Consider the following 14223-nt stretch of genomic DNA (forward strand, 5'->3'; position numbering starts at 1 on the left):
CTCCGAGGTCCATCAGGTGCACTGTAGTGAGAGTCTCTCTCCGAGGTCCATCAGGTGCACTGTAGTGAGAGTCTCTCTCAGAGGTCCATCAGGTGCACTGTAGTGAGCGTCTCTCTCAGAGGTCCATCAGGTGCACTGTAGTGAGAGTCTCTCTCAGAGGTCCATCAGGTGCACTGTAGTGAGAGTCTCTCTCAGAGGTCCATCAGGTGCACTGTAGTGAGAGTCTCTCTCAGAGGTCCATCAGGTGCACTGTAGTGAGAGTCTCTCTCAGAGGTCCATCAGGTGCACTGTAGTGAGAGTCTCTCTCAGAGGTCCATCAGGTGCACTGTAGTGAGAGTCTCTCTCAGAGGTCCATCAGGTGCACTGTAGTGAGAGTCTCTCTGAGGTCCATCAGGTGCACTGTAGTGAGAGTCTCTCTCAGAGGTCCATCAGGTGCACTGTAGTGAGAGTCTCTCTCAGAGGTCCATCAGGTGCACTGTAATGAGCGTCCACTTTCTTAGCTCCAGTCGGATGATGTTGTTATAGCTGTTTATATGCGAGGAGGAAGATGATGACGCAAGTAAGCACCACCATCATCATCACCACTGACACCAGGAGGGAGGCTCTGCATCCTGGTCTACGACACAGTCTCAGCAGTGCCCCGAGCCTTCGCCTCCGCCCCCCCTCTACGTCCCCGCTGTCTCCTGCGGGGCTAGGCAGCCCCACATCCAGAGAGTGACTAATAGAACGCAGCGAGTTCAGAGGGGGGGGTGCGTCGGTGGTCCTCTTCACCTGCAGCTTGCCCTTGTTGCGGTTGAAGCGGATGCTGTAGACTCGCTGCATGGCCGCGGGGAGGTAAGAGAGCACGGCTCGGTCCGTGGTCAGCTTGGGCAACCCCAGGTCGGGTAGCGGTGTGTGGCCCCGGCACAACGGGCACTGGATGGAGTCCGGCTTGGCTGACTTGACATTCATACGGGCCAGGCACTCCAGGCAGAAGGTGTGATTGCACTGGAGCATCTTGGGAGTGCGGAAGACATTGTTGAACTGGCTGAAGCAGATGGCACATTCCAGGTCTGGGGCGCCCTCGTCAAGGGGGGGCTGGAAACCGAGTTGTGGCTCCTGGTAGGGGTCCATGGCTGGGACCGGTGGGCAGCAATGGGAGGTCAGAGGAGACCTCGGGAATCAACAGGAATGTAGGAGGTCAACTGCCATTGACATGAGACCGCTGGGAACCTGAGGAGGACACAACATTGTGATGATGCACCTGTAACATGGTACCTCTTACCCAGGGGCGTATTCATTAGTGCACACATTTTGCAATAAAAACGATGCATTTGTTATTGGACAAGTTCAGGTTAGTCCCTCCCCGTTTGGTTCCTAGTGAATACAACCCAGGGAAGTAAGGTAACATCAACATAGAAATGCTATGATAATGAAGAAAACATCTCCTATTATATCTGTAGATAGGAGGCTGTGTTACACAAGAGGGCGTAGCAGCAGCTGATCAGTCATCAATTGATCAACTGATCAGTCATCACATTTCTTACTGGTATAAGAAATGTGGTGGAAACTCCCACTAGGCCATAAACTCGCACTAGGCCCAGTAACGGGGGGGGACGTTCCAGACCGTTCCATTGACAAGACCGCCGCACATTCAACAAATCTGATCTAACAAAATTAACATTTGTCAAATCTGTCATGATTGATGTAGTGTAACAGACCCACAATGTGGTTATTAAAGTCGGATTTGGATATAACATTTAGAAGTTGTCCCCTTTTCAGGTTTAGAAGTAGTGACTGCTAAATGCTAACTCCCGTTCGTATAATCCGGTTAGCGTAGCTAGCATACAGGAAATCGGTGGTGGTAGTCAAAGTCGCGTTTAACTGCAACGCTGTTGATTGGCTAAGATTCCATGAACATGTGTCGGGGTTGACATCCATACGAGCATTATGCCCCGATTTGAACCTCAACATAGTGAAACGTGACCAGAGTTTAGACCGTCGTGAGACAAGTTAGTTTTACCCTACTGATGATGTGCTGTTGCAGTAGTTTGGGGCACACATTTTGCTACGGGGGCAATGAAGAGATTTGAGAACTTTCCCCACGTGTTTCCATTGTTTTGGTCGAGTTTGATTGACCTCGTTGCCGCATCTACACCTCCACTAATCCAACACGTGTAGATTGTGGGAAGGAACCGAATGTGTGCAAACGTCAGGAGAAAGGTGATATCTGGACACTCACTCAGAAAAACGTTTGTTTTATTGAGGGAGCCATGTAGAAATGGGGAGCATCATTTCTATTTAAAATCTTTATGTTGACAGGGAGTCAAAGCTGAAACCGAGGTCTCTTTTCCAGATGAGCCCTGTTGAGCGCCACAATATACAGGACACACACATTAAACTAAACATCCATATTCACATTAAAATACACATTATAGAGGCAACAATTCCTCAAATGTTAAAGTGCTTCATGGAGCAAAGCGTTTTCTAAATTCAAACAGCAACTAGACAGTCTTCCAAGCTGAAACGTGTCGTCTTACAAGTCAGGAATTGAGGAAGTATCGCCAAGTAAAGGTTTGTCAAATTCTCTGTGCTTACGCTTACCTTCCTAATCAGCTAGCTGGAGGAGCATCAGTCATGGTCTGACTAGGCAGATTTTAGCCAGCTGGAGGAGCATTAGTAATGGTCTGACTAGGCAGATTTTAGCCAGCTGGAGGAGCATTAGTAATGGTCTGACTAGGCAGATTTTAGCCAGCTGGAGGAGCATTAGTAATGGTCTGACTAGGCAGAATTTAGCCAGCTGGAGGAGCATTAGTAATGGTCTGACTAGGCAGATTTTAGCCAGTTGGAGGAGCATTAGTAATGGTCTGACTAGGCAGATTTTAGCCAGCTGGAGGAGCATTAGTAATGGTCTGACTAGGCAGATTTTAGCCAGCTGGAGGAGCATTAGTAATGGTCTGACTAGGCAGAATTTAGCCAGCTGGAGGAGCATTAGTTATGGTCTGACTAGGCAGATTTTAGCCAGCTGGAGGAGCATTAGTAATGGTCTGACTAGGCAGATTTTTAACAGCTAGGTTCATCTGTGTCAAGGAAACCACCCCTCAGAATACTGTGTCAATAGTAGCCCTTGATCATGATTCCCAGTCCCATTACAATACACATAGGAGTCATTGGACGAAGGCCGCTTCTGTAGGGGGGTTGCTAGGCCTGAACATTAACACACATCGCTTGCAGTGTGGTTTTAGAAGCATAAGGACATATTTCACGTCGGTGAGAAATAATTTCCAAAAAACAAAAAAAACATTCAATTGATACACACCTTTAATAGGGTTAGGGTTCCCACATGGCCATATCTCCATGTTACAGCGCTCGTTTATGGAGAACAGAGTGGCCTACCTGTGCTAATTAGCCATCTGTGTCTCCGAACACCTGTGTGTAAAACGGAAGACGTAAAAGTGTTGTCACTGAAAATAACTGTCAGCTGCAACTGTTTTAAAACAGTGTACAGTAAAGTGTGTATTTTGCATTTGTGAAATAATTTTGATGTGATATGAAAGTAGAGGACTTTGTTTCTAGACCTGTGCCGCAATTTAGAATCGATTCACGTTGTAGATGGGAGTACTTGGGGCTGTTTTGGCTTCCAGAGCCAATTCACCCTTTAAAACAGAACGTGTAAGGTCCTTGGACTATAAGGGCTAACATTAGGTTCCTTTAGTCTAATACGGAGCTGTGTCAATAGGTATTGTAATATGGCTCACCAATCTAACTGCAGACCTTACTGCAATCTCCTTGATTTTTCTTAAAATGCATGGAAGGTAAACAGGTTTAGGTGGTTTCATGTAAAGGATGCCCTGCTCTCACATTTATGGGTCAAATGAAGTAGTCATAGCAACACGTTCATTGTATGCAAAAGAGAAGGACAACTTTAGTTCCGCCATCTACCACTACACTAATCTAGGCTACTAGCTGACATTCAGTATGAACTAGTCTAATCAACTTAAGAGAAATACATACAGAAAAGGACTGATATCATGTGTAGGCTACATCACCTGAGTGAGAAACACATTCAAGTTCATATGTCTTACAGATCAGGCCAGGCAACATACACCAATATGAAGTTTCCATAAACCCCCAAGAAAAAAACCCCTACTTACTGGTAAAATAGGTGAATGTGGATAACTTGCCAGAATGTAATCCGACCTACAAGAGGAAATATTAAGGCTACATCCTTATTTGACAGCTGTAAGGAGGAGTGACGTCCGATGGGCCTTTTGCCCTGAAAGCAGCAGAGGTGCCCAGAAGAAATACAAGCCTGCCGTTTTCACTTTTGAAAGTTAACCCCGAGTCCAACTTAAAAAAAAATTATGAACTATGGAATGAAAAACACTACAGTTGAAGTAGTTACCATGTCGCTCATACAGTCGTGGTTAAAGCGTGATCTTGCCGGTGAAAGGCGAGCGCAGGCAGATCCCCTGGAGCAAGGTCATAGAGCGCGCTCCTCCAAACAAACTCTTAATCTTTGGGTTGTGATACTACTTTGCTTCAACTCAGCTCCTTTGCTCTCGGCTTTGGGTAAGTCAGTATTTGAATACTGTTACAATATGAGGAAACGTGTTCGGGGTAGCTAGTCAAATGAGCGACTCGGAAATATTAGGCCTATCTGTGTAAACATACTTGGCTCGGTGAGCGCGAGCGGGCGTCCGTGGGTAGTCATTTGGAAATGCACATACCTAATATAGGCGTCGTTGCACCTGTCGCGACTTTATGTAGATTAGCGAGTCGACCTCAAAACTCCACATAATACCGACTACTCATTAGTTGTCTTGGAAATAAAATGAAAACGTGTCTTGTCTGTCATGGCTTATACAAATGCTGTAGGTAGATAGGCCCTATGGTATGAAGTCACTTGGCAGTACATGATTTTATATAAAAAAAATTGGATTTCCCAAAAACCTTGCTTGGCGAAGACATTTGATGATGATAATTATTGTGAAATGTGAGTAGTAGACTTATCTAAAAAATAAAAAAAACCGTTTAGGTGGCTGTTCATGTTTTTGAATTTTTTTTATTGGTGACAGATGAGAACAGGAGAAATGTAAGGAGTAGGGTTGGGGGAGGTCATTCTAATCTTAGATCTAGGGTACATAGGGTAAAATTCAGCCTGGAGCCCCCCCCCCCCCCCCCACTAAGGACTCAGAGATTGAAGCATTGTCATTTCACTGGTGAGATTAGTGAATGTGTTGGCATTGGTAAAACATAAGACTAACATACAGTAACAATCAGATTTATTAGATCAAACATAAAGACCAACACAGACAGAGCTAACACAACGGGACCCACACCCTTCTCTTATTCTAGTCAAATATGGCTTCCATCCCAAATTACACCCTATTCCCTGTTTAGTGCAACAACTTTTAAACAGGGCCCATAGGGCTCCGGTCCAAAGTAGTGCACTATATATAGGGTATAGGGTCCCATTTGTGACGCAAGCATAAGAGACAATGGGACGGTTAGATTCCAACCAAGAGCATCATTGATTATTACACAGAACAGTGGCATCTCATGCTTGTGGCTCCTCACCATGCCACTCATGGTTGACATTGATGCAATGTTTGTATGCATACTGAACAAAAATATAAACGCAACAATTTTAAAATATTTTTTTACTGAGTTAAAGTTCATATAAGGAAATCAGTCAATTGAAATAAATTCCTTAGGCTCTAATCTATGGATTTCATATGACACGGGGTGGGGGTGCAGACATGGATGGGCCTGGGAGAGCATAGGCCTATGGTAGAGAAATTGACATTCTATTATTTGGCAACAGCTCTGGTGGACATTCCTGCAGTCAGCATGCCAATTGCGCGCTCCCTCAAACCTTGATATCTGTAGCATTGTGTTACAAAACTGCACATTTTAGAGTGGCCTTTTATTGTCCCCAGCACAAGGTGCTGCTGTGTAATAAGCGTGCGGTTTAAATCAGCTTCTTGATATGCCACACCTGTCAGGTGGATGGATTATCTTGACAAAAGGATCAAATATTCACTAACAGGAACGTAAAAACAAATTTGTTCACAACATTTTTGAGAAAATAAGTATTTTGTTCATATGGAACCATTTCTGGGATCTTTTTTAAAATTTATTTCAGCTCATGGAAACATGGGACCACCACTTTACATGTTGCTCTTGATATTGTTTCATTCAGTGTATGTTTGTATGACACCAACAGGCTCCTGAACAGCTTCTATCCCTAAGCCGTAAGACTGCTAAATAGCTAACAAAATGGCTACATGGTCTTTCTGAGTTGACCCGTGTCTTTTATTTTTTTTTGCACAATTCTCTATGCACACCCACAGGACTCTACAGTCACGTACACACCCGCATACAATCATAATTTACACTGCTGCTACACTGTTTATCATATATCCCGATGCCTAGTCACCTTACCCCTATACATATCTACCTCTCACTCCAGTATCCCTGCATATTGTTAATATGGTATTGGAACTGACCCTGTATATACAGTGGGGCAAAAAAGTATTTAGTCAGCCACCAATTGTGCAAGTTCTCCCACTTAAAAAGATGAGAGGGGCCTGTAATTTTCATCATAGGTACACTTCAACTATGACAGACAAAATGAGAAGAAAAAAAATCCTGAAAATCACATTGTAGGATTTTTAATGAATTTATTTGCAAATTATGGTGGAAAATAAGTATTTGGTCAATAACAAAAGTTTCTCAATACTTTGTTATATACCCTTTGTTGGCAATGACAGAGGTCAAACATTTTGTCTGTCATAGTTGAAGTGTACCTATGATGAAAATTACAGGCCTCTCATCTTTTTAAGTGGGAGAACTTTCACAATTGGTGGCTGACTAAATACTTTTTTGCCCCACTGTAGCTTTTTACTTTGTTCTTGCTATTTTCTATCTTGTGTTCTTTGTTTGTGTGCTACATTTGGAGCTTGAAAGAAAAGGCATTTCACTGTACTTGTGCACATGACATTAAAATTTAAAACTGTATGGGATGTGTTCCCATCAGAATGTGTTAGCCATGTGACTGGCGAGTTAACTCCTGTAGCTAAAGCCCTTTCGTGATGCGTTGGTATAGTGTCTCTCCGTGCCTATCCAATTCCTCAGAGGTAACTATCTACAGCATGGATTCCCAAACTGTTTTGACCCGCGATCCCACTTGGATATGAAAAATGTTTTCGCGACCCCAATAATATATATATTTTTTTAAATCAACTGCCATGGTTAACTTTTTAAATTTGGGCTATGAGTCTATTACAAATCAGTCTGACAGTACTTTTGACAGTATTTCAATCTGAAGGACATATGTTTTGAAATGCATTGGGAAGTTCAGAAGATCATCAGCCAATCATTTTATACTGTGATTTTCTGTGAAGAAAGTTACATCGTCATTGATGTTATTTCCCCCCCCCAGTCTGATTTAGTGCTTGGTCTTGTCCACGCTGTTCTAATGAGTTCTGCTTGTCGGTCTTGTCCACGCTGTTCTAATGAGTTCTGCTTGTGGGCATTGCAGAAGGGAAGACACACATGTGTTCCTTAGAGTCTTATCATTCAGTGATTGGGGGGGGGGGGGGGGGGGTCATAATATTTTGTAGCTTAAACCGTTCGAAAGATGGAGCCACATTTGTAGGAAGAAAACAGAACCGCTCTGTTTATTACAACCATATCTAGCGACTACCGGAGGTTACTGATGTAATCCCGCCTCTATTAACCAAGCGCAAATGTAACATTTATATTTCAGAGTTTCTCTCGAGACCCCTATTTTTTTCAAAACTGGTGACCCCCGTTAGGGGGTCGCGACCCCTAGTTTAGCAAGCGCTGACCTACAGTGTGGCAGTATCTCAGTCAGTTTAATACAAACAGATTGCATTCCATAAGTTTTGCCGGCGTAATAACGGGAGTATGTCACAGAAGTCGAGAATCACAACCTGGGTCGACATTATCACTGCCGAGTTGCGCTGTAGCTCCAGTTGGTAGAGTATGGCGCTTGCCACACCAGGATAGTGAGTTCGATTCCCGGCACCACTCATACGTAAAATATATATGCACGCATGACTAAGTCATCACTTTGGATAAAAGCGGCTGATAAAATGTGGTAAGTTATTATATTATTAAAAAATGGGGTCGTGAAGCCATTTCAAATAAACTGTCGTAAGAACGTAAGTGTCACTCTCCTCCTGTAAAGTTTCACCCTAGTCCGGTCTGAAGTAGACACTTTATTCTGGGTGTATTCATTAGTGCACACCGAAGCAAAATGCATTTTTGCAACTGAATATTTTGCAATGAACAACTTATTGGACAAGTTCAGGATGAGTCCCTCCACGTTTCGGGCCCGTTTGGTTCCTAGTGAATACACCCCTGCTCTAAAGGATTCATGATTTATCTTCCCGCTCTATTTTAGAGTGGTTACAGTTTTTCCTAAACTACCCGATTAACGATTCCACAATTGTCTACTTAAATTTGGCTACTTGTACGTGCTAAAGCTATCACTATCCACTTAGTCTCCAAACATCCAAATCATTTCTGTTGCATCAAGACATCTCGAAACAGTTGGGCCTCGCCTGATGCTCTGAGTACAATGTCTAGGGCTCGCCCTGATTTAGAATGACTCGCAGGGGGTCTTCTCCCATCAGTTGACCCAGGGATGGTGTCTCCTGATCGGGTCCATCTGACTTAAAGGGCCCCGCTGGCTTGGAGGTCTGTGTGGCCCACAGTGTAATGGGTTTTCGGGTTACCGTGCCGGCACCGGTCCTGTGCCCTCGTCAGAAGCGCGCCACCTCCTTTAGGTCCAGCCCATCCTTGTGATGGTGGAGTATGTGAAGCCCTGTGTTAAAGCTGGCACACAGCAGACTGCTGGAGTCACTTGGGGCCAAAGACACCAAAGGACCTGATCCATCCAGGGTCAGAGTGGTCAGACAGGCTTCAGAGAGAGAAAGAGTGACAAGGAAAATAGGAAAGAACCATGATGAGAAGATAGAGGCCATTTAGCTCACTAGGGCAGGGCATCGTAGTGTAGGGCAGTGTTACCTGCAGTGTTTTGATCCCAGATTTTGACTGAGCAGTCATGAGAGGAGGACGCTACGAGCGCAGGGCCCCCGGGGCTGGAGGGCAGGAACACACAGCAAGCGGTGGTCTCGCGATGGCCCCGGTACTCTACCACCTTACAGCCAGGCTGCCTGAGGTCCCAAAGCTACAAACACACACACAGAAAACACATGAGGGGGTGTGGGATTCACACAGTAACAATACTCTGTAGGGAAATTCTCTACAGGAGTGTGAACTTGTACACTTCCCCCTCGAGGTGGACAGGTGTGAACAACATGGTGGACATTTCCATCAGTCATTATTGCACCAAACCAATACCTTTCATTGGGGGGGGGGGGGGGGGGCGGCGAACAGGTGCACAGTTCTGGAAAAGGGTAGAGAATTGGAAACCCAGACAGGGTTGAAGGGGGGGGGGACTCACTGTAGCCTCACAGCCTTGGCCTCCGAAGCCATTGCTGCTGGACAGGAGGTGGTTGCCGTTGGCGCTGATGTCACAGTGTGTCTGGATGTATTGCTTGGCTGGGAACGTGTTAGTGACCTGCCAGGTACGACTGTCCCACACCCTGCAACATTCAAAATGCATGTATCAACCGGGAGCACTGCATTCAGAGGCGGGTGGGAGGAGCTATAGGAGGACGGGCTCATTGTAATGGATTACATGGAACGGTATCGAACACATTAAACATATGGAACATTCATTGCATTCCAGCCTATGCAATGAGCCCGTTCTCATAGCTCCTCCCACTAGCCTCCTGACTGCATTACACACAGTAACACTGTTAGTGATCACACCCTGAGTGACTACCAACAGCATATAGCCTGGGGGCCAGTCTGTCGTCCTATAGCCTGGGGGCCAGTCTGTCGTCCTATAGCCTGGGGGCCAGTCTGTCGTCCTATAGCCTGGGGGCCAGTCTGTCATCCTATAGCCTGGGCGCCAGTCTGTTACTGCTCTCTTGCAAACTCCTTATGGAATTGGATATTCAAAACATGTTTGGCTTGACAATGAAGTAGGCAAAAGCACCGGCAGATTTGGGACCAGTCTTTAACAACTTACCTGATGGTTTTATCCTCGGATGTCTGAACGATGGAGCTGCTCTCAGGTACCCAGCACACATGAGTAACCTGAAAAAGAGTCAGGCTCTATACGAAGGATCATACGGAATCATATTTACAAGACTTTTTTGTGTATGTAATAATATAACGTTTAGTAGTGTGCAAGATTGATCTACATTTTGTATGTTTTTAAATGCCCGGATGTCATACTCATTTCCCCTTTTTCATATAGTGTGAATTCCTTAAAAGGGATATTTTACTACAAAATAAATAAATAAATATATAGTTTATTAGTCCACTGTTGATATGATCCTAAAAATGTTGCATGTCAGCAGTAACATTTAAGAGCACTTTCAGTACAAAGTACAAAGTGAGATGGTCCAAACTATGCAAAACGCATCACCGAACTTTGTGATTTCCCTTGAACATATTCATGAATTAAATTGCCTTTCCATTATGACGGTGCATTATGACACTTCCTCAGTATGGATGAGCTGTAGTAAGTTCATCATTTGTTCTAGTATAACTTTTTACTAAACCGTGTTTCTAAATAGTATGCAGTTCTGTTAGTGCCTAGTAAATACTTACAGTAAACAGTATGATAATTTGGACACAGGGTACGAGATATCATCCTACCTTTTTATAGTACCCTCAAAATCAAGGGACAGAAGAGTCACGTACCAGGTTTCTGGAGACTGTGTTCTTATGGACACGCTCGCCAGACTCAATGTCCCAGAGGCACATGGAGTTGTCACGGGAACCAGTGCACAGCCTCGACCCATCTAACGAAAATACAAGTATGGTTTACACACACACACACAGGTATTTATAATGGTGTTTGATAAGGTGTTAATGCAAGTGTTTGAGGGGTGAAGGGGGAAGTTAACCTTCAAGATCAGCATCTAGGGACAAGTTAAAAGGTTAAGATTGGGGGAGGAGGGAAAATCTGATCCTAGATCTGCACCTAGGGGGAAACTTCACCCTGTTTCTACCTGGACTGACGGCCAGCCCATTGACCACCAGCTCATGGCCACAGAACTCCTGGATGGGCTCGTCCCCCTGGTTGAGATCCCACATCATAACACTCTTGTCTCGAGACGCACTAAAGATCCAAGTGCTTCCAGGAAAACACTCCACCTGGGGGAGAGAGAGAGAGAGAGAGAGGAGACAGAGAGGAGACAGAGAGAGAGAGAGGAGACAGAGAGAGAGAGGAGGAGACAGAGAGAGAGAGAGAGGAGGAGACAGACAGACAGAGAGAGAGGAGGAGACAGACAGAGAGAGAGATGAGGAGACAGACAGACAGAGAGAGAGACAGAGAGAGAGAGAGACAGAGAGAGAGAGAGAGAGAGGAGACAGAGAGAGAGAGACAGAGAGAGGAGGAGACAGAGAGAGAGAGGAGGAGACAGAGAGAGAGAGAGAGAGGAGACAGAGAGAGAGAGAGAGAGAGAGAGAAGAGAGAGAGAGAGAGAGAGAGAGAGAGAAGAGAGAGAGAGAGAGGAGGAGACAGAGAGAGAGAGAGAGGAGAGAGAGAGAGAGGAGGAGACAGAGAGAGAGAGAGGAGGAGACAGAGAGAGAGAGAGGAGGAGACAGAGAGAGAGAGAGGAGGAGACAGAGAGAGAGAGAGAGGAGGAGACAGAGAGAGAGAGAGAGGAGGAGACAGAGAGAGAGAGAGAGAGAGAGAGAGGAAGAGAGAGGGGAGGAGACAGAGAGAGAGAGGAGGAGACAGAGAGAGAGAGGGAGGAGACAGAGAGAGAGAGGGAGGAGACAGAGAGAGAGAGGAGGAGACAGAGAGAGAGAGGAAGGAGACAGAGGAAGGAGACAGAGAGAGAGAGGAGGAGACAGAGAGAGAGAGGAGGAGACAGAGAGAGAGAGAGAGAGAGAGAGAGCAAGAGAGAGAGAGAGAGAGAGCAAGAGAGAGAGAGAGAGAGAGAGAGAGAGGAGGAGACAGAGAGAGAGAGAGAGAGGAGGAGACAGAGAGAGAGAGGAGGAGACAGAGAGAGAGAGAGGAGGAGACAGAGAGAGAGAGGAGGAGAGAGAGGAGGAGACAGAGAGAGAGAGAGAGAGGGAGAGGAGGAGACTCGATAATTAGATACAGAATATCTACAAAACACATACAAAAAAAATGTATTATAGCGAAACGTCGACGACAACATCTGTGCAGAGGTCAAATCGTGTGTGTGGGAGATGTATTTTTCTACTCTGTTACTCCCAGCACCACAATTGATATCTATTCTAAAGACTACAAACACACTAAGAAAAACAACAGCAGGCAGGCATCCATTCAATAGCCACAGCCACATTGCACCCTCTTCTTCAACTACCTCAGAGTGCACTGGCTGTTTACCTTGGTAACCTCTCTGTTGTGACCTTGGAATGACTGACATAACTTCCCTCCTCTCCAGTCATACACAACCACTGCCTGGGGAGAGATGAAACAGATTAGCAGTCAGTTTCCTGTACTATATTGTCAATCGTAAAACATATGCAGAAAACCTAGTCAATTTACTCACCATGTCACCTCCTCCAGACACACAGAGGTCTGAGGTCAGGTTGGTGACACAGTTGACGGCATCACGGTGGGCGGGTTCATACTGTATCACCTGACTAACAGCAGCATCCTCGCCATCACCTTTGGTCGCCCTGCAGAGGCACAACACAATTGCACCTCAAGAATAGCCTTCAATGACCTATTAGGCCTATTTGAGATATGTCATGGGATTGTTACAATCTGAACCAAGCACCGCACAGATTATCTGATCAATAAAACATCCGGGGTCTATCTTTAAACAGGTTTAGGTATGGGGGTCACTCAGCCTGTGTTGATGTTGCTGGCTGTCTTACCTGTACAGTTCAGAGCGTGACCTTCGGAACTTGCTCTGAAGTTTCCCCATGTTTGTGTCAGAACAACCTGGCTGTGGAAGCAAGCAGAGCTACCACCCAGGTCCCCAACCCATATGAGCAGATTAGGGTAGTGTTATTCGTCCAACTGTCAACCACCTTCTGCTGAAATATCAACCCAACACGCAGATTAATACAACGTGCACACACTCTGTCACTTGACACCGTTACAGTAGTCTGTCTACCTATTCAACTGTGTGATGATGTAAACACTCCATGAGCTAAATAAATAAATCGGGCGACAGACAGAAGGAAGCTTTATTCAGGAAGGAGGGTGAAATCCTATTATGATTACTGCCACATCGCATTAACCCAACCGACGACGACACTACTTCCATAGCTGTAGCAGTGTTATTCGGACACACACACCAGGCTAACGGTACTTTCAATGGTAAACAGATAAAAAATATTTTTTTTTTTTACAGTGACTTGTCGAACTAAAACAGGTGGTGGCAAGCCAGATCTATTTTTTGCTTACCTGCCCAGCTGGGGTGCGTAATTGACTATGACTACTAAGCTAGCTAGCTGCTGGCTAGCTAGCTTGCTAACTTAATCTTGTTTTATCTCTCATGCCACGAGATGTGAATGAGCTAGCTAGTACTCGACGACGCATAATTGTGATAAATTAGACCACTTTACTCCCTTCTTCTCACAGATAAACTGTACTCCCGTTCCCGGTATTCGTAAACTTTCGCCGTAGATTGCCTCAAAAAAGCTATTTTTTTGCCGCGAACTCATCGCACTATTCACTTCCTAGCGACGCTTTCTCTGTTACCAGGCGAACTGAGGTCACCTGACACAGAGGGAGGAGCCACTTTGACAAAATAGCTTTCTAATAGTCCACTACCAAATAAAAGTCCGTGCTCTCATTTTGTGTGATATTTGGGCATTTAAACTAGTGGCGTGGCAAGGCCCATGTAAGATGATGTAACCCAATATTGCAAGCTTTTATGTTGCTAAAACTATTTTCCCTACATAAAGAAACAAACATTAGGATATATTAAAGCATTTTGGAAATATAGTAAACACAGATACAAAAGGAAGAAATATCAACTATTCATATTTTGGATTAATGTAAACTTTAGTTTACAAACGTTCATTTAGTGCTGTATGGTCCTACCTGACAAAAATACATACAGCAACATTATTATTATTATTATTATTTGTTTTATGTTGTAGCTATTGTAATCTAGTCTGAGTACCAGTCATGTGACA

General features: G+C 44.8%; 2 protein-coding genes across 6 annotated transcripts; both read right to left on the reverse strand.

The window, feature by feature from the left end:
- Nucleotides 1-396: 396 nt before the first annotated feature.
- LOC110525215 (RING finger protein 223) lies at nt 397-4674 on the reverse strand. Of its 3 annotated transcripts, none has more exons than XM_036979337.2 (3): nt 4385-4674; nt 4134-4179; nt 397-1212 (listed from the first exon to the last, which is right to left on the reverse strand). In XM_036979337.2, the coding sequence occupies exon 3, from the start codon at nt 1111-1113 to the stop codon at nt 520-522; it is 594 nt and encodes a 197-aa protein (XP_036835232.1). In that variant the 5' UTR covers nt 1114-1212; nt 4134-4179; nt 4385-4674; the 3' UTR covers nt 397-519. The 3 variants fall into 3 exon arrangements, 2 of the variants coding, with proteins under 2 accessions (XP_036835232.1, XP_036835237.1); XR_016496499.1 differs by lacking the exon at nt 397-1212 and adding an exon at nt 3320-3408 and having other exon boundaries at nt 4385-4473; XM_036979342.2 differs by lacking the exon at nt 4134-4179 and having other exon boundaries at nt 4385-4558.
- A 354-nt stretch (nt 4675-5028) lies between these two features.
- Nucleotides 5029-13829, reverse strand: wdr31 (WD repeat domain 31). 3 transcript variants are annotated; one of them, XM_036979344.2, is made up of 10 exons: nt 13487-13829; nt 12952-13113; nt 12621-12750; nt 12455-12529; nt 11103-11247; nt 10792-10892; nt 10112-10179; nt 9479-9620; nt 9040-9202; nt 5029-8932 (listed from the first exon to the last, which is right to left on the reverse strand). In XM_036979344.2, the coding sequence occupies exons 2-10, from the start codon at nt 12999-13001 to the stop codon at nt 8775-8777; spliced, it is 1032 nt and encodes a 343-aa protein (XP_036835239.1). In that variant the 5' UTR covers nt 13002-13113; nt 13487-13829; the 3' UTR covers nt 5029-8774. The 3 variants fall into 3 exon arrangements, with proteins under 3 accessions (XP_036835239.1, XP_036835240.1, XP_036835241.1); XM_036979345.2 differs by having other exon boundaries at nt 12952-13110; nt 13487-13808; XM_036979346.2 differs by having other exon boundaries at nt 12952-13040; nt 13487-13803.
- Between the last annotated feature and the right edge of the window lie 394 nt (nt 13830-14223).

The sequence above is a fragment of the Oncorhynchus mykiss genome, chromosome 6 (genome assembly GCF_057628025.1).
Source record: "Oncorhynchus mykiss isolate SJ-2025 chromosome 6, ASM5762802v1, whole genome shotgun sequence".
NCBI classification, from domain to species: Eukaryota; Metazoa; Chordata; class Actinopteri; order Salmoniformes; family Salmonidae; genus Oncorhynchus; species Oncorhynchus mykiss.